This window comes from Letharia lupina (assembly GCF_014066315.1).
Source record: "Letharia lupina isolate WasteWater1 chromosome Unknown contig_21, whole genome shotgun sequence".
Lineage (NCBI taxonomy): Eukaryota > Fungi > Ascomycota > Lecanoromycetes > Lecanorales > Parmeliaceae > Letharia > Letharia lupina.
Genome location: NW_023502990.1, coordinates 1075163 through 1098489, shown reverse-complemented (window position 1 = coordinate 1098489; position 23327 = coordinate 1075163). Strand labels below are relative to the sequence as shown.

At 50.5% G+C, this 23327-nt stretch overlaps 9 protein-coding genes across 9 annotated transcripts; 4 read left to right on the top strand and 5 right to left on the bottom strand.

The window, feature by feature from the left end:
- Positions 1-447: 447 nt before the first annotated feature.
- Positions 448-2085, bottom strand: HO133_005533 (uncharacterized protein; the record flags this gene model as incomplete). Its single annotated transcript, XM_037296442.1, has 3 exons — positions 448-472; positions 536-1941; positions 1996-2085. 3 exons carry the CDS (start codon positions 2083-2085, stop codon positions 448-450), a joined length of 1521 nt encoding a protein of 506 aa, XP_037148424.1.
- Positions 2086-2245: 160 nt separating this feature from the next.
- HO133_005532 (uncharacterized protein) lies at positions 2246-3716 on the top strand (the record flags this gene model as incomplete). The annotated part of the gene is made up of 4 exons (XM_037296441.1): positions 2246-2399; positions 2450-3559; positions 3611-3649; positions 3697-3716. The coding sequence occupies 4 exons, from the start codon at positions 2246-2248 to the stop codon at positions 3714-3716; spliced, it is 1323 nt and encodes a 440-aa protein (XP_037148423.1).
- A 1174-nt stretch (positions 3717-4890) lies between these two features.
- On the top strand, positions 4891-6367 carry HO133_005531 (uncharacterized protein; the record flags this gene model as incomplete). The annotated part of the gene is made up of 3 exons (XM_037296440.1): positions 4891-5459; positions 5519-6080; positions 6134-6367. 3 exons carry the CDS (start codon positions 4891-4893, stop codon positions 6365-6367), a joined length of 1365 nt encoding a protein of 454 aa, XP_037148422.1.
- A 1006-nt stretch (positions 6368-7373) lies between these two features.
- On the bottom strand, positions 7374-9275 carry HO133_005530 (uncharacterized protein; the record flags this gene model as incomplete). The annotated part of the gene is made up of 2 exons (XM_037296439.1): positions 7374-9130; positions 9179-9275. The coding sequence occupies 2 exons, from the start codon at positions 9273-9275 to the stop codon at positions 7374-7376; spliced, it is 1854 nt and encodes a 617-aa protein (XP_037148421.1).
- Positions 9276-10123: 848 nt separating this feature from the next.
- HO133_005529 (uncharacterized protein) lies at positions 10124-10745 on the bottom strand (the record flags this gene model as incomplete). Its single annotated transcript, XM_037296438.1, has 2 exons — positions 10124-10626; positions 10685-10745. 2 exons carry the CDS (start codon positions 10743-10745, stop codon positions 10124-10126), a joined length of 564 nt encoding a protein of 187 aa, XP_037148420.1.
- A 1573-nt stretch (positions 10746-12318) lies between these two features.
- Positions 12319-14257, bottom strand: HO133_005528 (uncharacterized protein; the record flags this gene model as incomplete). Its single annotated transcript, XM_037296437.1, has 6 exons — positions 12319-12717; positions 12765-13389; positions 13439-13547; positions 13594-13671; positions 13724-14036; positions 14084-14257. The coding sequence occupies 6 exons, from the start codon at positions 14255-14257 to the stop codon at positions 12319-12321; spliced, it is 1698 nt and encodes a 565-aa protein (XP_037148419.1).
- A 908-nt stretch (positions 14258-15165) lies between these two features.
- On the top strand, positions 15166-17806 carry HO133_005527 (uncharacterized protein; the record flags this gene model as incomplete). Its single annotated transcript, XM_037296436.1, has 8 exons — positions 15166-15189; positions 15275-15694; positions 15796-16404; positions 16452-16805; positions 16858-17028; positions 17081-17208; positions 17256-17616; positions 17681-17806. 8 exons carry the CDS (start codon positions 15166-15168, stop codon positions 17804-17806), a joined length of 2193 nt encoding a protein of 730 aa, XP_037148418.1.
- A 387-nt stretch (positions 17807-18193) lies between these two features.
- On the bottom strand, positions 18194-19177 carry HO133_005526 (uncharacterized protein; the record flags this gene model as incomplete). The annotated part of the gene is made up of 3 exons (XM_037296435.1): positions 18194-18807; positions 18863-18985; positions 19042-19177. The coding sequence occupies 3 exons, from the start codon at positions 19175-19177 to the stop codon at positions 18194-18196; spliced, it is 873 nt and encodes a 290-aa protein (XP_037148417.1).
- A 1390-nt stretch (positions 19178-20567) lies between these two features.
- On the top strand, positions 20568-22349 carry HO133_005525 (uncharacterized protein; the record flags this gene model as incomplete). Its single annotated transcript, XM_037296434.1, has 1 exon — positions 20568-22349. The coding sequence occupies one exon, from the start codon at positions 20568-20570 to the stop codon at positions 22347-22349; it is 1782 nt and encodes a 593-aa protein (XP_037148416.1).
- Between the last annotated feature and the right edge of the window lie 978 nt (positions 22350-23327).

Genomic DNA, 23327 nt, shown 5'->3' with positions numbered 1-23327 from the left:
AAAGAGTAGATGTGGCACTGTCAAAGAGAAGAGGCGCACAGTTTCGCTACGAAACAATAAAGACGGACGGGGGGCTCATTGACTGGCCATTAGAAGGCGCTCGCACTTGAATTATCGAGACCACAAAGACTTGAGGTCGAGGCAAATGCCGAGGGTATTATTGGTGCTACTCCTTCGCACCGAGCTCGAGCCACTATTCATAGCAGATGATTCTTTGTCGTACAATGTTGCTGCCGCGAAAGCTAACACGGGAAGCCTGGGCACATTGAACACTGTGGGTGGCTACGGACAAGGCCATGAATGGGGTCTCTGAAACAACGACGATATCTCGGATGTGGCGGAAAGCGGAGATGTCAGTCTCAACGATGTTTCGTCAATTCCTCATTTTTGGAGATGTTGCCTGAGGTTGACTGCCTTGTCTCAACGATGGCGCGCTTACGGAGATGATCATAGAAGGCCTTGTTTTTGAAGACTTTAAACCACATCAGCATCCGTCTTTACCATATCCATTAGTAATGAGGTAGAAGGCACTTACTCATAGTAGACCTTCTCGGGCATGACGTTCCCGTCCGCGTCCTCCATCTGCACGACGTTTTCCCCCCCGCTCTTTTCCTTCTTTTTATCCCGCTGGATCTTATCCCACAGCTTCAACGCGTCCTCGATCCCTGTGATCTCCCTAAACAGCGTTGTATTTGTGATTCCCAAACACTTCAGTCCATAAATGTGTCGCGCCTCGTTAAAATGCTTATCAAATGCCCTACGGCCCATATACACAAAGTTTCCGCAGATCTCACAAGGAAATTCTACACCTAAACCGTGGAGCTTGTAGAGCCAATAAGGTATGGGCTTGCCGTCCCAAGCCAAAGGTAGCTTGAGAGGGTTGTAAATTTTCTCGTCACCATCTGAGTCCGAATCATCATCGCCGTTGCGCTGCGGTGCTTCGGTGGACTCAGCGAAGAAGGCGTCGAGTTCCATCTGCCGTTCGCGCTCCGTCATGCCTTGCTTGCGCTCAACATTCACGCGCGAGTCGGTACGGACAGTCTCCATTGTAGAGGCTAGGCGCTTTATGCGGTATTCACGTTCTGCAATTGCACGTTCTTTCAGTCGTTGGACGGTGGATCCTCGAACGTTGGCGTGGCCATTTGGAGCTCCTCCATTTGTACCGTTGGTTTCTCCCCGAGCTTGTCTTGCTTTGGCATTCTTGATGTGCTTCTTGCCGTTCAAATGGCTTTTGTAGACATTGTCATTCTTGAACTCCTTCTCGCAATCTGGGCACCAGACACCCTCGCCTGTGCCTTCTGTCACGGGTACTGCAGATCCTGCTGGTTGCGCCTCTGGGCCCCAGCCAGGAACCGAGTCCTCCTCCCACGCCCTCTCGAAGTCTTGATCAATGGAGGCAAAGAACTTGTCCAGGTCCTCCAACGGTCTTGTTCGTCTCAAAAAGCTCTCCAGATAATCTGCAAGTCGTCCAACGTAATTGAAGTACTGATCCGTACTCTTTTCAGCACGTTTCATTGCGATGTATTGTGGTCCAAAATTGTCGAATATTTGCAGGTATTGCAGGTAGGACACCCGCTTTGACTGGATGTTCAGGTACTCCTCATGTAACGTTGTCAGATCCAAGAATCGACCAAAGGCTTCTTCGCCTGTGAACATGTTGTCCACTTCCGCTGTAGCTGACTCCCCTTCACCGGACGCTTTCCTCTTGTATGCTCTCTCTAGATTCTCAACTGGCTGATTTGGGTATCGTCGGTGGTGCTCCTTGATCTCGGTCATCTGTTTGTAGAACTCATCAAAAGGGTCCCCTGTAGATATTGACTGTATTTCCTTGGAACGCAGGCCTTCCGTGTCTTTGTAGATGTCGAGGAGTCGTTTTGATTGGTCCTGGATGCGATTGAGAAACCCGGAAATCTGATGGTCTCGATTCAATCGGTCACGGACCTAGCAAACAGTCAGCATATCATAAAATATCTGCGAGCCAGCAGAGGCACATACATGTCTCGGGTCTTCTGCAACTCTATCACTGATTCCTTGTTCGAGCCTCTCGAGGTCCTCGTGGAGAAATCTCTGTTCTTCGAGCAGCATGGTTCAGAGATAAATTCCAATCAAACTATTGGAAATCCTCGTTCAATCGGGTGAATGGTTGATACAACGGGTATGGAGGGAGAGGGATTATGATCTGCTATGGGCACAATTGCTACCTACTTTACTGAAGCCAAGATCAAGTCTGGTGACCAATCAAACCATGCCAGCGGCAGAACCACGGTTAAATATCTCGGACACATTCTGCCCTTCGAGCCTTCCTCATCAGCACATCAGCTACAGCAAGAGCACTGTCACTTTCCAACAACATTCCAGATATCCGGCAGTCATGGCCGGCATCGACAGAAATATGGAGGGTTTGCAATTCACCTTTGAACTCTCAAGAATAAAAGCTGACTTCGAACAGAGAAGATGGAGTTCGCAACATCGAAGGAGGTCACTGTTGCGCCTACATTTGAGAACATGCAGCTGAAAGAGAATCTCCTGCGTGGAATATACGCCTATGGATACGAGTCCCCTTCAGCTGTCCAGTCTCGAGCCATCGTCCAGATCTGCAAAGGACGAGATACCATTGCCCAAGCACAATCCGGTACCGGGAAGACGGCCACTTTCTCCATCAGCTGCCTTCAAGTCATTGACACTGCTCTTCGCGAGACGCAAGCTTTGGTCCTCTCTCCTACTCGAGAGTTGGCCACTCAGATCCAATCGGTAGTGATGGCGCTTGGGGACTATATGAATGTGCAGTGTCACGCTTGCATTGGTGGGACAAACGTTGGGGAGGACATTCGCAAGCTTGACTACGGCCAGCATATTGTCTCGGGTACACCAGGAAGAGTTGCAGACATGATCCGACGACGCAATTTGCGCACTCGCAACATCAAAATACTTGTGTTGGACGAAGCAGATGAGTTGCTCAACCGCGGGTTTAGAGAGCAAATCTACGATGTCTATCGATACCTTCCTCCCGCGACCCAAGTCGTCGTGGTTTCCGCTACGCTTCCATACGACGTCCTAGACATGACTACGAAGTTCATGACAGACCCTGTCCGCATTTTGGTCAAGCGTGACGAGTTGACGCTCGAGGGTCTCAAGCAATACTTCATCGCCGTCGAAAAGGAGGAATGGAAGTTTGATACCTTGTGCGATCTCTACGATACACTCACCATCACACAAGCCGTCATCTTCTGCAATACTCGTAGAAAGGTTGACTGGCTGACGGACAAGATGCGTGAAGCGAACTTCACCGTGTCTTCAATGCATGGCGAGATGCCGCAGAAGGAGCGAGATAGTATTATGCAGGACTTCCGTCAAGGCAACTCCCGCGTTCTCATCTCGACGGATGTTTGGGCCCGTGGCATTGACGTCCAACAAGTTTCTCTTGTTATCAATTACGATCTTCCCAGCAATCGTGAGAATTACATCCACAGGATCGGTCGAAGCGGACGATTTGGACGGAAAGGTGTCGCCATCAACTTTGTTACCAGCGAAGATGTTCGCATTCTGCGTGACATTGAATGTAAGCTTCTGACAGCCTAGAGCCCACCTACGCTTGCTGACGGGAGTGTAGTGTACTACTCAACGCAGATTGACGAAATGCCCATGAATGGTATGTCAACAACCTCTCAGCCTGAGAACCACGCTAACATTTCCAAGTTGCGGACCTTCTGACTTAAGGAGCATGCTGTGCATGGCGTAGTCTTCTGTCAGTTTCAGGCGCCATGGTGAACCAAAAGCTCGATGAAATGGAAAGAAGCAGATGGCCGCAGGTGGTGGGGAGCTCTCAGGATGCTAAAAGGGGCAAAATATGCGTGGTGGGAAGGGGGAACTACCTCCAAAGGCAAGGTTCATGGTCCCTTCTTAACGACTGGAACTGACTTATGCTTAGCAGGATAGTAGCGAACGAACTCTTGAATCAGAATTAAAACACTCTACATCAGTCTCTAATCCATGTCGTGCATCCCACCATCCTGCACCACCCTTCAGCAGTATCCCTCTCAAAGCCTCATGACTGGACGCCGTCAACAGCAGTGGTAAAAATTTGAACAGCCAACCAAGTCGCTAATATCTCTTTTGTCCATCGCAGGATGCTTTTCCGTAAAGTCAAGGTTGTAAATGGTTTCATGAAAGGCTGCAAATGGCTCCACGTCGTGCGCCAGTCTATTCATGGGTGCTCTTGCTCGTGCCTCACGGCAACGGAACTTTTCTAGTCCAACAGAAGTTGGCGCTACCCCCATGCCTGAAAATGCTTGCCCTTTCCATAGTCAGACGACAGTTGCCCTTGAAAACGCTCTCCGCTCACGGTTCCCAACACCAAGGTCTGACTTTTAGCTCTGTCCGTAATCCGTATCTGTTGTTCCTTCGACCCGCAGGAGAACCCTATTCGACGCTGTAACCTCTTTTACTGACTCTCTTTTTGTCTACACCTGACTCCTTTTATACTTAGCAGATGTTTCACTTCACGACGGGGAGAACACTTCACATCGAGCGAATCAAGTGTGTCACTTTCTCGGAGTGAACTGAAGATATGTGTATGAATTTTTTGGGGCAAGTCTATTTGAACGCCGAGTGGTAGGGTTTTACACCTCCCATATCGACCATTCGTGTCGATGCCACCGTCACAACACCAAAACGACCAAAGACCAATTGGCCACCGAGCGACTACACACACACGGCTTGTAACCTTGATTCTCTGCCAAATTCTCATCTCACGACCCCAACCTTCTTCACCTTTCTCCATCCTTCATACCCAAGACTTATGCTCTGATACTCCATACATCCCTTAAAACTCTCTCCAAACACCTCAAACACATTCATATCAACAAGTAACGTACGGCTTGATACCAGGAAATGGTATCTCCTTCGCGTCTCGAGGCCTCTTGGGTCACCAAGAAGACGGCATCGCCCCCTTCTGTCGGCAGCTCTCCGAAGCAGCTGGCCGCTTCATCTTCTCCTGTCTCAAGCCGTCATTTGGGAACTGCTGCCATGTTGCTTCCCGACTTTGATGGTACTGTCGAGGCATCAGGGGATGATGCCCCTCCACCGACACCTCCAGCACGCGTCTCACCGGAGCACATCTTGAGCCCTGAGGACAACAACCACAGTGATTCGGATTCAGCAGACTCCAGCTTCTCGGTCGCTCAAGGCCTCGTCGATGGTGGCACCAATTCGGACTCCACGTCTTCATCTGTCAAGGCTAGCAACTCCAATGGAGTCCCTCTGCGTCCAAAGGCCAAAGCACCAAAGAAGACACTCGGCAAGCGTGTCCGTGGCGACTCGAATGCCAGCTCAGCTAATTCAAATGGATCTGCTGTTGTACCAACCAAAAAGCGCGTCCGTAGTAACGCGTTGATGAGATCAGCACCTCGCGCAACCTCTACCACCACACCCGGCGGACTGGCTGGCAACTCGGAGTTTATGTATGTCTACGCTTCCTCCTTGCTGACCCACACAAAGATTCAACGCTAAAAAACAACAGGAACTTCACAGCCACCATCTTCATCATCCAGCTCGGCCCAGACGGCCCTCAGTTCCACGCCCACGAGTCAGTCCTCAAGCGCTCCCCCAAGCTCGCAGAAGAGATCGACAAAGCCAAAGCAAACAAGCGTGCCACCAAGCAGAATACTCTTCCCCTAATGGCCCACGACGCCATTGCCTTCGAGCAGATGCTTCAATTTCTCTACAAAGACAAATTCTTGATGTCCAAGAACAAGAACACCCCTCTTGCACGCCTCGAAGAATTCAAAGAACTCATGAGCCTAGCCAAGCATTATGTCCTGCCCGGCTTGCAGAAGCAGGTCGTCAAGCTCTTCTCGAGCTCTAAGATCATGTCTAGGATCCCGCCTGGCAAATTCTTCGATTGGGCTGAGGACATGTACTATGAGGAACTTGACCATGAGAATGGACCATTCAAGGTGTATTTTTCCAAGGTAGCGCCGATGTTCATGAAGGGAGTGGATGAGGCGACCAGGAAAGATCTGGTTCGTATGGTCAAACAGGGAGGCGGGTTCGCTGAGCAGATTTTCGTTGCTGCCACTACTGTGAGTTCTCTTTGCTTGATGTTGTCTGGTCTAGAAGCTAATTGGATGATTAGGCATTAGATATGCAGAAAGATTTCATTGCAGTCAAGAAAGAAGAGGTGGGGGAGAAGTCCACTCCCGCTTGTCGTCGTACTGTCAAAAACAAGGGCAAGGAGCCTGTGCGTCAGACTGCCCCTGAGGAAGCCTCAGATATGCCTGAGGACGACCTTATGGAGGATAACGAGCATATCTTCGGTACGTTTGGATTTCTTACTACTGCTACAACTGTCTTTCTCATACTGATTTAGGATGCAGTTGAGAACTAATCCCAGTCCCTTCAATTCACGAATGGCAACATTGTTGGCTCATCATCATCCTTAGTCACCAATTTCAAATGGTATGAACCGTCAATATGCTCCTGTCACTTGGATCCTTGACACAAGCTTGCCACCAACATAGGGCTTCGCGATTCATACTTTTTCAATTTTACAGCGGACGTAGTCCACATTCTTCAAGGGTCATCAAGGCATTCAACCGCTCGCTTGTACCAGATCACCACTCAGCTTTTTCTTTCTTTTGACTCCTCAAGGGGTCACGCATGCAAAATGTATCGCTATCCAACGGCATCAGTACGGTATCAGACATTCTTCTTCGGGGTTTCAACCAAGCGTTGAGACCATCTCATCAGCCATTCTTCACAGTAGCAGTGTGTTTTCACGACTCGTGGAATCGAGATTCATGGCGGTAGCGAGGGGGTTTACGCAGAAAGTTCGTTGTTTTAGCATGCGTCTGTGTTTCCATGACCGAAGGCCTGCGGGGCCCCGAAAAGAGAAAGGTCGTCAAGTCTAGGGTTTCGTACCACAGATAGCTGAATCGACCGTTTCTCATCAACTCGCTGCTGTAGATCCCATAGGTCTCGGGCCCAATGTTAATGATGTTTGGAATCTCGATATACTCCAAAAGGGATCCAAGGCGCTGCAACCCTCCATCTCCGTCTGAAAAGGTTGTTTGGCCTCCGTACACCCTGACTACGCTCCCACTTCTACTCAGCTGTGACGAATCATCAGAGAAGGGACAAGCACAAGAGGCCGAACGAGCGACTTGAGGATTCTCTTTGTACATTGGTTGAAAAACCTCGACACGCACCATGCATAAAAGCAAGCCAACCTGCAGCTTCGGGGTATCTAAGTTTCAGTATATCATACAGGCCAAGGCCGACGTATTTTCAATTCAGGACACGCCCCATAATGTAAGACTCCTCCAATTTACACCTGATGCAAAGCTGGGCCCCTTGTTTTCCGAAATGAGTACCCTTCAATCCTCGTCATCACTCATAATCATCATGCTATCCTCTTCGACCTCGCTGACTCTCTGCTTTCCTTTGTCTTTTCTCCTTGGCTTCCTTCCCACAGGCCCATGCCTCCTTGCCGCCAGGACCTTGTCGAACTCTCTATCTACCTCATCCTCTGCCTCCATCGCACCACCCCATCCCTGTACGCTAGCGTTCTCCTCCAGCGCCCTGCTTAGCAGATCGGTAGCGATCGGGTCCTGCGGCCCCACAGCTAAAGCCTCATGTAGCGCACACACCGCTTCCCAGCTCCTTTCCATCTCTAGCAGCACGAGACCCTTGGCGCAGAAGATGCCTGCATCCCGACCGCCCTGGCGTAAGACCTCTTCGAACTCTTGCAATGCTAGAGCCCACTCTCGTTGCCGGCGGTACGCGTGGCCAAGGTTTGCGCGGGTAGCGATCCACGCCCTAGGATCACTATCTATGTCGGCTGCAATGGTGAGAGCACTGTTGAAGATGTTGATGGCTTCGGAGAGGTGGTCAAGATGGTAGAAGACCACGCCAAGCTCATTGAGAAGCAAAGGATCAGTGCTGCACAGGGCGTGAGCGGCGTTGAGGTATTCGTGGGCGAGAGTCATGTTGTTGAGCTGTAGATTCTGCATGCCAAGGAAAAGCTGTGGGAGATGAGTCCCCTGGAATAAGCGCGCAGCGGTACTGTATGCGGAAATGGCTTGGTCATGTTCACCTTCTGCAGCGAAGGTGTGCGCGAACCCAATCCAGGCAGGACCGAAGTGTGGATCCATCATTGAGGCTTTAGAGAAGAAGCGCCGCGCTTCTGCTATTTGGGATATGCTGAGATAGTAAACACCGACTGCTAGCCAGGTGGCGGGCTCGTCAGGATGGAGGTCGGCGAGGCGATGGGAGATTAGGAAGAGCGTATTCGTCTGGGCGAGCTCGTGTAGGCAAGCTAGGTGGAGAGGGTAGATGGAGAAGTTGTATTCGTCGGTTTCCAGGATAGAGGTTGTGAGGGCGAGTGCTTGTTTGAAGCGGCATTGTGTGAAGAAGAGCTCAGCTTTGGAAAGGAGGAGGTCTGGATTTGTGGCGAGGTTATAATGGGTAGAAAGGGTCTCGGATGCGTGGTTGAATTCCGTAGGGTTCTTGTATTTCGAGAGGCGGGTGGTGTAGAGCATCTTGGCGAACTGAGCGACTTCTTGAGATGTAGAACTGTCTTCTCCAGAGATTGAGTCAAAGTCTAGGGAATCCAGAAAGGTCCATTCTTCATCTGGTGACATGAGAGAGTTCTTCATGAGCTGATCGAATGCTTCGAAGCATTGTACATCTATTCGTACAGCGTCCTTGTAGCACTCTTTCGCGCGATCGAAGGCGCTTTGCTTCGCGAAACATAATCCCCGTAGATAGCACATGCCTGCTTCGTACTTGATGTTGGATGTATTCTCCCGATCCCTCTCCTCGCTCTTTTCTATCCTCTCAGGTCTCCCTGTTGCTTTCCCATGCTTACTTCCTGGCCGTAGTGTCCCATTCGTATGGTGTAATTTCCGCCGTGTCTTACTCGGTGATATAATAAGATGGCTTGGATTTCTGTCTCCTAGTATTGAGAGAGCTTCCTCGTATTTCCCTTGCTTGATCTGACAATGAGCGGCCAAGTACCGGCATGCTGAGTTGTGTTCCACGAGATCATGCTTGTCTAAGAAACTTTGCGCGCGGGTATAATTGCCGGTTGAGAAATGGACTTGGGCAAGGAAGAAGGCGTCGTTAGGATCATCTGGCAAAGATGAGTTCTCTGCTCTTGCGGATGGGTTGACTTGCTTACTGGTAATGGCGAGTAGCTTATCCCCTATGTAGATAGCAGACTCATATTGGTGCTTGTGCATGGCATCCTGCCGCCAGTCTTTGAGCAGCTGCTGCATTTTTGTCAAAAGGTGTGCGTTTCGTACGGCTACTGGGCACTGGCATAGATTCAATGTTTACTGATTACTGCACCGCGTTTAGCGCGTCTACAAGACGCCTCTATCGATAACACTGCTTCAGAGCATTGACTCCTTTCGAATGAAAAACCTCTTAACAACGTCAAGGGGGATAAACGAGCTGCTACTCAAATCTACGGTCGAGATATCTACTGTCGTCGTAGTTTGAAGAGAAGAGAACCTTTACGAAAGGCGTGTAGTCTCGATCTAGAGCTACAACACTAAGACCTGCATTGCCGAGCAAATGGCGACAGTGATAGGGTCGAAAGACTGGTTGCTGTGAGCACCGCAGTTCCCTGGCGGTGTCTTGGGTACGGGTTATAACAGCTTTTGCTTGACGAAGCAACTCCGCTGTGAACGGCCAGTGTGAAAGGGACTCGCGGAGGTTTTCTCTGTCTTTTGTTGGTTCAAGAATTTGCGTTACATCGAGAGATATGCTTTGTCATTATTGCTTCCTGCTATCGACTAACATATTAGTGCTATATTGGGCTCCCAAACCTAGAGTCACCGCGCCTGCAATTCCAGCAACGCCAAATGATGATTCATTCCATACCCTTCGCGCGCCGAGTGCCACCTAATCTGCTCAGCAGCAAACCCGAACTCCCCCTACATGCTGTCGATGCATCTGCGTCGGCGTATGCTCATGCAACTCAAACTCCGTAAAATGCAAACAATGTGGCCTTGCTGTGTCAGATGATGCACTCTACTTAGGGACTAGCCGAATGGTTCATAGACTTGCACCAAGGACCGAGAGAGGAAAATCCGGCCCGGATGCTCGGCGACGACCTCTTCTAGAGTGGCTCAAAGGAGGCTGTCGAGCCCTCGTCTTGGCGCTTCTTCATGATATTGTTGATGTCGAGGTCGCGCTTCTCCAGGAGATTGGTCGCGCTTCTGCCCAGAATTGCCTCGCCAGATCCACTGTCCACAGCTTCAATATCAGTAGCGAGGTCCTTTTTGTCGTTAACGACGTTGCGCTCCTTGAGGGTCTTCGTACGCCGAGTCGAACTCGAATCAGTCAAGTCGGTGCAGGATTGCAACAGACTAGTGAATGTGGCAGGGTTCTCGCCCTTCAGCGCTTTCAAGGTCGCGCAGAGGAGACTGTCGAAACCATCATCCGCACCACTCGCACGCTCTTCCAATGCGTCGGCAGCACTTCCGGCTAAGACTTCGAGGACGGGCTTATATGTCTCTACGGGAGCGTATGCAGGTTGACGTTTTTCGAAGGATGCGATCACAGCAGTTGGAGTTGGTGATGTGATCGGTACTGCCATTGCATTTTGACCGTTTTCGGGAACTGATGATGTTAGCTTTAGGTGAATGTAGAGTGTGGAAGAGGAAAATGCCTCGCTTACCGGGCAATGATGTTGGCCAATTGACGGCTGAAAGGGGAATCAGAGTCAGAGGGAGATACATGTTTGCAGGATACAGAATGGGTGGATAGATGTGAGACAATGATAGAGTAGTCGGACGGCAAGTTAGGCAATTGTGTCAACTTAGGCACTTCGGCCGATGAAATTGTCGCGATACTTCAAATTATGCTGATGAATTTTATATGTCAAGTCTGATCTACGGTATTTCTGATCCTATTTGTACCTCTCGTCCCCCAGACTTCCTCGCAAACGGCACCCAGCCAAATGCAAGGTGGCGTATAGAATCTTTCGAAGTGACATGGAGATCAAAGCTCACTGATGGCTGCGAGGGTTGGTGGCGCTTTGCGGGCGTACGTTTACCCCTGGATGCAGTCGCATCGCAGGACGCTCCATTGTCTCTGCAAACCGCCCAAATATCGACGGATACGGAACGCTTAGGGTGCTTTTAGAGAAAGGGGGCGCCATAGGGTTCTTGCAGGACATAGGAGAATGAGCCTAGTCTTTCAGGAGGCATCTCCTGCACGGGATCTAGAACGCGTAAGGTTTTTTTGACAGTTGTCTGTGCTGCGCAACATAAGTCTAGAACAAGGTAATCAGCCTTTTCAACTGACAATGAGGTTCGCAAACAGCGCGTGAAGCTTAGCCTTCGATCTGAAGAGGTGTCATGGAGTCTACTGAGGTCGAGGGTTAGATAGAACGGAGTTCCCTCCGCTAGTCTAGTATAATGAATCAGGAATGTAAACGACGTGGCAACTTTGGCAATTTTACACGATCGCACAAATGGGAGTTTCAGCCTAGTCTCAGCGTGTGGAATATAATCTGACTGAGAGATCTCGACATGACAGAACTTTGACCGGGTGGCGTGCCTGCCCTCAGATACTTTGGATGCTTCATGAGCTTTCTGAGAATCTCCTGAATCGTAGATTGCTAGCGCTTGCTCCAGAAGGAGGTTGTTGACCCCAGACACGAGAATTCTGGCCATGAAAACATTAACCCACATCCATGGCACTCTCCACCCATCCCTTCAATCGGGTTGATTTTAAACCGGTCCAGTCAGTCTGGAGAATAGAAAATGCACTGGTAAGGGGGCTTCGAAAAGAAGCCAATGGCATCACGCCAAGACTAAACAGCGAGTTCGTTGTCTCTGTCATCGAAGCCCCCCTAAAGATTGAGGTCGCCTACTCTCATGGTAATTGCCTTGACCGGTGAGTTTGGTTAGAGGAAATGGTGACGGACCCTAATTTCACGACAGAGAGCGGGAATTGGAGCCAATGATCTAACACATGGAAGCTCCTCGCAGGTAAGACCGCGCTCTCTTCGAATACTGCACCCAAGGAATTTGGGATTCAAGGAGAACCTGGACGAAACGCTGAACCTATTGCGAGACAACCGCTTCATTGTCCTGGTCCGCCAATACGAAGTACTGGAGGTCGCGCGACGTACTGCTCATACAGCTGTCTTTCGCTGGTAGCTCGTTTGCTTGCGGCCGTGACTCGTTTTGCTGTTTGTTATTTCATCTTTCTCAAAACCCATTAGCAGCATGCCACATTTCACCTTTTTGGTCTAGGTCCTGGGCGCCACCAACATCCATTCTTTCACCAGTCGTCTCCTTCCGCTCAGCCTCGGAATCGAGGCGCAAACTGCGAGACAGCTTCAGTAATCCTCGGATCTATCAGGCCGTCGTCAAGCACCGCTGGCATCGCTATCTCTTCATCTTGGTCTCGCTCATCATCATAGCCGTCGTTCCCTCTTGTGCCGTCTTGGTTGGCTGAGTAATGCATTTGAGCAGTGGTACGGATCACACTTGCTAAATGAGTCTCCTCTGGCGTTGCATTCGGGCTTAGATACGTTGCGGCTCTGTTATTGTTTCTCATAATCTCGGGCATCTCATCTGCGACTTTGGCGAAGGCGGCGTCATTCGAGGGCACACCGTCTAGGATAGCAGCAATTTTGGCTTTCATGATAATTTTGGCTTTTGCCCAGGTGCCGTTATGGTACCAGCCATCCCTTTCAATCTGGAACTGGGTCAGCGCCAAATAGCACGTGAATTCGCAATGCTTACGTGACACTCTTTACGAAGATTATTGGTGGACAAGAGGCTTTTCAGAAACGGCTCTGAGATGTCGCAAACTTGCCATATCTTCCCGTCCTTGCTGACGGTCACGCCATCGAAAAGATGGCTCTCTTTCCTCGACACTTGTTCGGTCTTCGTTCGGTCAGGTCTAGTCCGATTGAATCTTGCTCGACTGTCTTTACGCTCGTTTTCTAGCAAGAAGATCATAGTTTGATAGATCCTAAAGCTGGGATCTGTGCGTGGGTCTACGCCATATCTAACAAGAGCATCGCGCCAAGGGCCAGACGAGAACATGTATCCCGCGTACTGGTAGACGTATTTGGCAGCATTGTGACCCAATATATCCCAGTCATTGCCTGGCATACAGTTGTAAAGTGCTCTTCGGGTGAAAATAGGCCTGTCCTGCATTATACTAAGCGCTTTGTTGACCAACCGCTGCATTGCGGGCGTCAGAGTCTCGATAGCAGGAAGATCTGGTGAAGGACCCTGTGGGACGACATTGACATCAAAAGGCACAGGAGGATTCGTAATCTTTGGACCAGCTTGCACATTGATGGTGCTGACGTTACCCAGATGATCAACGACTCGCTTTACACAAGGATTCTGGCGATAACTGGCAATTGTTAGCCTTGACCATTCGTAAAAAACTTCGAATGACGTACGAGTAATTGAAAGGAAGAGTGAAATGAGTCCAGGATGGGGGCGGAATGATCTCAGTATTTGGCTTGACACCTTTGCTCATATCGAATTTGAAGCCTTTCATTTTCTCATCTGACAGTAATCAATGGATGCGGTTTTCTTGAATGGAGAACCTTACAGTCGATTGGTAATATATGTTCTCGGAATTTCTTTGTGAGCGGCATGTTCTCGGTCGAGGTGACGAAGTCCGGCATGCCTAATGGTATCAGCGCACTCAAATCCACCCTCAGGAAACAATGTTTCCATACCTCGGAAGCGATGAGTCTGGTGGACAGTACCAATTGCTTCGACCTGATAGCTCTTGGGATTGTCGTGCATTGAGCGGAAAAGGTATTGAGCGTCCATGACCATAGGCGCCCCTCGCTCTCCGAGCATTTCTATTTCGACGCCTTCATGATACGGACCCCCTGCACCGCGCCTACGCTTTAGGCCAGTTCTCTTCGGCACCGTCACCTTCAGAAGGATATTATTCGTGCTGACATTGGCCGACTTCAAGGGTTTGGACATGCGATCTCCCGGCTTCAGATACAGATTGGCGGTAGCGTCATCTTCTTGGACCAGCTAAGAAACATCAGATGTGGATGCCTGTTGAGATAAAGGCGGCTTACCTCTTCCAACTTGCTGGGACTTCCGAGGGTTGCTAGTCCTTTGTCGACATCCTTGATGATGAACGGATGCTCAACACTCACAATGGGTTGGTTGGGAACGGTGTACCATGGGGCATAAGAAGGTTTTTTGTGACAGCTAGACACCGTGCTTTTGTCGCCACTGACTTTCTCCATCCCTGCCTCTCCAATAATAAGATTTAACGATCAAGGTCGTGAAGATACTGGGAATGACAAGCTTCAGGCCACAGCATCGGGTTGGACTGGAGCACGTCCCTGGTGGGGAGACTGAAGCACGATCAAAGTGCAAAGTAGAAAAACTTTGAGGGAGACAAGGGCATGAGAGCGCTTCCGTCGTTTATAATGAGAAGGTTGAAAAGAGATTCAGGTGTTGCTGCGAACTCCAATACATATGGCCAATCTTTTCCCATCTACAAGGCAAGTTTCGCATCATCTAGGACATTCATAGCAATATCTGGTATATGCCTCTGCGCTTCAGGCGACAAAATAAGGTAGCGTTCCTTTAGCATGATAAAGTAAGTACCCTCGCCGTCCACATGTGACTGGTTGTGCGCGCCAAGAGATTCGAACGGCCCCGCAACCTCTAACTTGATTTGGCGCTAGTGCGGAAGCCCGCTCTTGCACTCGCCTCTGTGCTATTATCGACGACGAGACAACAGACAAGCATTGAACCAGTCTATCATTGCACTGACCTTGTTACACTGCTCTTGCAACCTTTGATATCTAACGTGAAGCTTTCTCTGCGACTGGCGTCTGGCGTTGAGCCGCATGTTGAGCCGCAATTTACTGCATACGGCTCTAGCCACGAGGACCATCAACAATCCGGAGACCCTTCTGATATCCGCTTTCTAGCGAAAAGCATGGCTCCTCAGAGAATCTGACGAATTTCCTACACTCGCCTGAAGACGCCTCTGGATCTCCTCGACCAAGGCTCTCACCGGACGACAGCGAACGGCTACCTGCTGGGTTTTCGGCGTGGGAACATTTGCACCGTGTCCAGGGGCGCCGAGGTCTCTGAGAAGGAGCCCGAGCTAGGGGTACACACTATCTTCGAGTGAAGCAAGATGAAAGGTTTCAAACAGCGAGTGGTACGCGCCCCGCCTATTTTGTCTCGCAACTTGCTGCCTTTCGCGCTGGTGATTGCTACGTTCATGAATTAGCTGACTTACTCAGCATGAACAGCTTTCGCGAGCCAGAGATTCCAACAGCAAGTCAAAGAACAAGAAAGACTCCGCATCTGGCGGTTCTTCCCCAGCACCAAGCTCCAGCTCCACGTTGGTCGCTCCAGGCAATACCCACTCGCCCAGCAATTCCAATCAGGGTACGCCAACTTCGTCGACAACAACTGTGAATGACACAAGAAACAAGCCACTACCTCCTGGGGAAAATGGTACGTCACGAGGTGGTTCCAGCAACCCTATGCATGCATCCCCTGCGGGTACACCCAATGCAGCGCCTTCTGGCGGCCCCTTCATGCCTTCACAGTCTGGCGTGGGCGGTCAAGGCGGCTCAGGAGCGCCAGGTACACCGACGAGATCTGGACATGGCGTGGCTCCCAATGTGGTCATAAGCCCAAGCTCAGGAAGTGCGCCGGTACGTCTGCGTGCTGGCTTTTTCAATGAACCTGCTAGAATTGATCTTCTCTTCTGTTCCTCAAAAGATTTAAGTGCTCTTTGGACTGACATTTTTTTCAGCATATCCCCCCTCCCGGTGCTGCAGAGACTATGCCTGGAGACCTTGCTCCGCCGGGAAGAGGACAGAAGTCGGGTGCTTTCGACAGGCTGACCACTACTCCGAAAGATGTTCCAGAAGGCATCAGAACGCCAAAGCGGCAACATTCGTCACGATTCGACATATCAGATCAGAGGCAGCGTGAGCTGGAGAAGCTACCAGGGTTCCATGAAGTACCTCCCAATCGGCGGCAAGAGCTTTTTATGCAGAAGATCGACCAGTGCAACATCATCTTCGACTTCAACGACGCCAGTGGTGATATGAAGTCAAAAGAGATCAAGCGGCTGGCGCTGCATGAGCTTTTGGATTATGTTGCGAACAACAGACAAGTCATCACAGAGCCGATGTACCCGAGAGTAGTTGATATGTTCAGCAAGAATCTTTTCCGACCAATACCGCCGCCGATCAATCCACAAGGCGAAGCATTTGACCCTGAGGAGGACGAACCAGTACTAGAAGTGGCGTGGCCTCATATACAGGTGGTGTATGAGTTCTTTCTTCGATTCATCGAAAGCCAGGATTTCAACACGAACATTGCAAAAGGTTTCATAGACCATCAATTTGTGCTTCAGGTACGGCGTTCTTTAACAGAGCATGGAATTTCATTAACATCATTTAGCTTCTCGAACTCTTTGACTCAGAAGACCCGAGAGAACGAGACTTCCTCAAGACTACCCTACATCGGATTTACGGAAAATTCTTGAACCTGCGCTCATACATTCGACGGTCAATAAATAACGTTTTCTTCCAATTCATATACGAGACGGAAAGATTCAACGGCATTGCGGAACTTTTGGAGATTCTTGGTTCGATCATCAACGGTTTCGCACTTCCTCTCAAAGAAGAGCACAAGCTGTTCCTCACGAGGGTGTTGATACCTCTACACAAAGTCAAGAGCTTGAGCATGTACCATCCGCAACTGGCATATTGCATCGTGCAATTTCTGGAGAAGGACGCTGCTTTGACTGAAGAGGTACGCCTTGAACTCTCTAAGATGGACTAGATCCCGGTTGACTGTTGAATAGGTCGTTTTGGGGCTGCTAAGATACTGGCCAAAGGTAAACAGTACTAAAGAGGTTATGTTCCTCAACGAAGTGGAAGATATTTTCGAGGTCATGGATCCCGCAGAGTTTGCCAAGGTTCAAGAGCCTCTGTTCAATCAGCTCGCGAAGTCTGTCGCCAGCCCACATTTCCAGGTAGGCAACGCCAGTTTTGTACCTTGGGCATTAAGCTCATCAAGTGCAACAGGTTGCGGAGCGAGCGCTATACTTCTGGAACAACGAATACTTCTGCAACCTCATCAGCGACAACGTCGAAGTCATCCTGCCAATTATGTTTCAGCCACTCTATGAGAACTCGAAAGGCCATTGGAATAGGTACGTTCTGCCACCTATCATTAGAATGCGCAAGCTGACCTAGGCAGAACAATACATGGCATGGTCTATAACGCAATGAAGCTCTTCATGGAGATCAACCCGCAGCTCTTCGACGAGTGCTCCGAACATTACCGCGAACACGAGGCTACCGCCGAGAAGACTCTGCGGACTCGAACAGCCAACTGGGCGCTGATAGCTGATTGGGCAAAGCAGAACTCAAAGGGTGGAAACGTAGCCATACCCCCTTTGACCGATCTACGGGGGCAGAAATTCAACCCTCCGAGCAGGATCGATGAAGATCCAATAACGCAAGACAGTCAGAAGAGGCTTGATGCCCTGAGGCTGCAAGACGAGAGCGGCGTTTCGAGGGATGGAAGAAGGCAGAGAGGGCTTGATGGACAGTATCAGGTAAATTCTTAGGCGATACACTCCAAATTGCCATGATTTAACTGACACGTCCCATTCTCGTTAGCCCATGGAAGACCCAGCAACACAAATCCGCCAACGCCTCGAGCGCAACGGGTCAAGTGGAGCAGTCATGCCGCCTCCTCCAACTACGAGACAAGATATGCTCAACAATGTCCCGCGCGCAGGATGATACTCCCTGGGGAAAAAGATGTCAAGCAAAAGCGATTGAACTATTCGTGTTCATAAGATTCACGTCTCGGACATGCATGTGCTGAGACTTGTTATGCCCCCAGGAATGAATTTACAGCCTCGGGAGCTGAAATGGAGTGAGTATAGAAGCGAGTCGGCGTGGGGTTCATCTTCTCTTGTTTCGATAGTTCCACAACTTCTCTCTCTTGGCCACGGGCGAAAGCAGGGCCTTCCCAGCCTGGTGGACAGGCACGCATAGAATTTGAATATCATGGTTTCATTGCCATCCATACCTCCACTATCAAATGAAGCCATCCCCCAGCGCCTTGCTAACATGACAGCACGCTGGTACCCGATCTTCTGCCAGACTTGATGTATTCACATCTTCTCAGACCAGAGCAGGCTTCTTCTTAATCCCCAACGCTGCCGAAAAATCCTTTTTCTTCTTAACCACCCTTTTGAACTCGGGCGGCGGCATACTCCCCACGGTCGCCCCCTTCGCGGCCGGGACCTCGCTGACACCACCATCTGCCATCATCCCATCCCCAGCCATATCCGTTCCCTCCCCGACTCCCCCCTCAACACCCTCATCAATCTCGATCCCCCTGCCAAAAGCCCTCCTAGCGGCCTCCTCATCCTCCGCTTCCACTCTCCTCTTCTCCAACTCCAACTCCGCTCTCGCCCTCTCAGCCTGTTCCAACGCCTTATCCACCTCCCCCTTCCCCTCCGCTCTCTGAATCCTCGCATTCCGCGTCCTGATCTCATCCAACGCATCCGCAATCTCCATCTCGCGCTTCGCGTCCACCACTTTCCCCTCCAACACCTCCATCGCGCCCCTCTCCGCCTCCTCCGCCTCCAGCCTATCCAGTCTCTCTTCATCCGTCTCCAACTTATGATCATCGTCCTCCCCGTCGGCTTTTCTCCAAACCTCGAAATTACGTTTGGCGCCCCGCTCGCACGTATAGTCCATGCCCTTCGGATCCGTCTTGAATGTGATTTCCGCTAGTTCCCGTTAGCCAAGATTCCGCAGCTGGCCGTCAGGAGCGAGGCCACTTACCACTGCACCTCGTGCATCTGATATAGAAGCGGTAAATGGGGATGTTGAGATACTTTTCATCCGTCGTTTCTTTCCGAGAGTTGAACTTCCGTCCTTTGTAGATGTATTCGCCACACGAGATACCTAAATGGTGGTAAGCTCTTTGGCCAGCGATACCTGGTGGAGGAAGGAAGACGCACATTTCATGGAAAAGGGCGCCATGAGGCGAACGGTCATTACCTTCGGGCCGGCATTCTTGGGAACGCGGGATCTGGCGATCTTGGAAGGATCGAAGTCCGGAGGATAGTACTTTTGGAGGACTTTGCGTTCAGACATGGTGGGGGGTGGTTATGGGATCGAGTAGTAAGAGGACGTTTGGTGTTTGGTGATTACTTTAGTAGCTGGGGGCAGCTGTTGGGTATGCCGCGGGTCGGTAGATGGAGGTGACGAGCAGAGGTGCAAGGGTGGAAGTTGTTACAGAAAGTGGAAGCTCAAGCGCGGCTGTAAAATTAACTACATGTACTCAGTGTTTCATGAGTGTCGCAGCAAGGTAGAAATGTTCTCGTAGAGGTCGATGCCAAGTATAGGCTTCCCGCCCTGCGGAATTATTAACACAGGCGCCGGCGCGGGAAATCCTCCGGTGTGGCGTTGCCAGTTTGGCTGGGCATTTGGCCGGCCAAACATCAAAGCTCATCAAGCAGTGAAGCACAACCCCAATTCAAGATGCTCAATTTGCAGGATACGGAAAGTATTAAAGAGTATCTCAGAGCGCTTCTCGTACTAAATTACACTCGGATAGTAGCATCCATATCCATTTGCCTTTCTCGCCTTTGGGAAAGATTTCGGGCGAAGGCTAGAAATAATAGCCCGTATTCCTCACGGCCGTCACCATCTTAGCGCTCACCATCGCTCGGATCATGGCAAAAGGAAAGAGTCAGATGACGCTCGTGTAAGAATATCGCGAAATCGTAGATGTACAGCATGACATGTACTGTAAGCAGCGATGCACAAGCTGTTCCTGTTGCACTTGCGCCTGCAGGCGCAGTTGTTGGATAATCGCCTTTCGGCCTAAAGTACTTTAGGTACTAAATTCTTCGCCGCCCCCTTCTTTCTTTGCGCGCCAACATCGCTTTCTGAGACACATCGGCGGTTCCCACGACGTGACGACAGATGATGACTTTTTTGATGGATGATTTCTTTTACATAAAATTTAACGTCTGACTTTTGGGATGTGTAATGGAAGCTGATCTGATGCGGTTTGGTTCGTCAGACAGATGTCCACAATTGAGCTATTTTTGGCTAAATGTGGGGCAAGATGAGACTAAGAGGCAAGCTGCATGACGCAAAAAAACCGTCATGCAGGCAAAAAAGAATGCAAAAATCTGATGGATACGAGGCACTTACGCTGCTTTTTAGGAGGAAGGCGGCTACTAAAGACCACATGAAGGAGTGCTAAACTAAAGTAGGTGAGTTGGTCCAGTAATCGGAAAGTGACGTGCCGCCATTTCCCGGGCTCGGATACCATGTGAAGGCAGGCACTGCTGCTGGGCTGCTGCACCCATACATAAAACATAAACTACCTCCTCACCTTTCTCTTATTTTTCCCCTCCTCTTCATCCTCCTCTCATCCTCAGAACTTTCACCTACCTTACCTAGCATCTAGGACCTATCTTCCACTTTCCTACTGTTTCTTGAGCAAGAACACATTCGTTTGTTTGTTCCAGCTATGCTCTCTTCCACTCTCCTTGCTGCCTTTGCAGCTTGTTTTTCCCTCTCACAATCTGCCTTTCAAGGCTTCAACTACGGCTCAACCAACACCGACAGCTCGCCAGTAACGTTGGAGCAGTTCACCAGTGACTTCACCACTGCCAAGGCCCTTGTTGGCACCAATGATGCCTTCACAAGTGCTCGCCTTTATACCTGCATCCAAGCGGGAACCACCAACACCCCGAGTGATGCCTTCCAGGCAGCGGTCAACACCGACACTTCATTGTTGCTTGGCTTGTGGGCGTCTGCAGGTCAGGAAAATATCAACAATGAAATTGCCGCCCTCACCACTTTCCTCCAAGGGAGCAATGGTGCCGCGCTCGCAACATTGATAGTCGGCATTTCAGTTGGTAGCGAAGATCTTTACCGCATCTCTCCTACCGGTATCATCAACATGTCCGGCGTCGGTGCCTCTCCAGACGATATTTCCAACTACATTGGTCAAGTCAAGACTGCCATCGCCAGCACTGCTGCAAAAAACGCGCTCGTCGGACACGTCGACACCTGGACTGCCTGGGTCAATGGCTCCAACGATGCTGTTATCACTAGTTCTGACTTCATCGGTATGGACGCCTATCCGTACTTCCAGAACACCATGACCAACCCCATTGGCGATGGATACTCCCTGTTCGACGCTGCCTATGAGGCTACAATCAGTGCCGCCGGCGGTAAGCCGGTTTGGGTAACGGAAACCGGCTGGCCCGTCAGTGGAGCTACCTCTGGTGACGCTGTACCGAGTGTTGCCAATGCACAGACATACTGGGATCAGGTCGGATGCGGTTTGCTCTTCGGCAAGACCAATACGTGGTGGTTCACACTGCAGGATGCCTACCCAACTACACCCAACCCAAGCTTCGGCATTGTCGGTACCACTCTGAGCGATACTCCACTTTACGATCTCGGCTGCTCGAGTGCTTCGACATCTGCATCCTCGATCCCAGCTGCTCAAGCTATTGCAACTGCCGGGGCTCTGTCGATCAACGCTGCTGGTGCTGGCAATGAAGGAACTCCTTCCACTGCGGGTGAGAAAGCATCTAGTGCTGGATCTAGCCCTGCTGAGACGGCATTTAGCAGTGCCTCGAGCCCTGCTACTGCTGTTGCTCCTGTTGCAACTTCCTCTTCGGTCGCTCAACCTGAAATGGCCAGCACCCCCGCTCCGGAGACACCTTCACCCACAGGCCCAGCCCCAACGACCCTGATTACCAAGACCTCGGTTTTGCCAGCTGCGTCTGCTTCCGGTGCATCCGCGTCAGGCTGCCCCGCCAGCCTTTCTGGCACTCACGAGTTCCCCCACTTGATCGTGCCCGTCAACAAGGATTTGCCTACCACCGCTGGCGGTACCAGCTACAACGGCACTTTTTCTTCGACCGTATCATCGATCTTCAACTTCGACATTCCAGAGTCCGACTCTGGCAAGAAGTGCTCGCTCGTCTTCCTTCTACCCACTCAAGACGAGCTGATTTCATCAGCCTTCAGCTTTAGCGGTACCGGTAGCCTCGATTTTGCACAGCTTCAGAGCCCAGCTACAGAGCAAACCAGCTACAGCACCGTTCCTGCTGTTGAATCAGACCTGGGTGGCCCCACAAGCGTTACTCCGGGTAACGAGTATGTCATAGCTTCTGGCTCATGTGCCGCTGGAACGACAGTCTCGTACGAGGTCAGTTCGACTGGCAGCTTGGCGTTGAATTACTTCCAAGACTCCAATGCAGCTGCTATTGGGTTCTACATCACCGTATGCTAGAGTGTATAATGCTTAATGAGATGACGGTACGAATGGAGGGAAAGCATGCATAAGGGAAAAGGAAAAGCGTCAGAAAAGTCTGTATTGTTAATCAATAATGTAATACAAACCCTCAAACAATCAATCTGTTTCATCATGGCAGCAACGATGACTGCATTCCTTGCGCATGCCATTCTAAACATTCCTGAGTAGCCCAGCAACGAAGTACAGTGATCCTCGTATGGCAAGATTTGATGGGGTTGTAAGCCTGATCGACTGGACCTTAAGTTACAAGGCTGGCAATCTGTGGTAGAATAGTAGTCAATCTTTCACCGTCTCCAAAACGCCAGACGTATGACTCGACTGTTGCTGTCGTGTACTACTTGTCTAAACAGTCGCAAATACGAAGGGCAATCCGACAGCGATTCACTGGCGACAGAGCTGAGAAGCAGAAGGCATCCGCAGGGATTGGGCCCAGCCATAAGCTCTCTGCTGCTATCAACAAAAGTTCCCACGACAGGCCTTGCTCGATGCTCACATGCTCGAAAATGTACGGCAAGATGTAAGGGTCTGATGTCTACCGATCTCGCGGTATCTACCACACAAGACAATCTACCAGACTTCAAGGAAAGTGCTCTCCCGAAGCAGTCGGTATTGATTCAACTAGCTCGGTCACTGCTGGCTCCTTTGCAACGATGACCATGGAGCCGAGACCGCCTTCGAACAAGCCATAGTCAACGAGCGACTTCTAGTCATTCTGCTGGCAGTTGCGACGAATGCGATGCCGATGAGCTCATATGAGGCGGCTGTTTCGTATGCCGCACGTACACATCCATGGTCAGATTGCATGGGTCAGTATCGGTCAGAGTCTCTGCAGGGGCAAGCCGGTATGTGTCTCGATCGCAGCACCAACAGGTTCATGCAAATATCGAGCGATGATCGCGAATGGTGTCCCAACGTGCATGTGAACCGTTGGAGTGATGCTTGACCGGTTCGGCA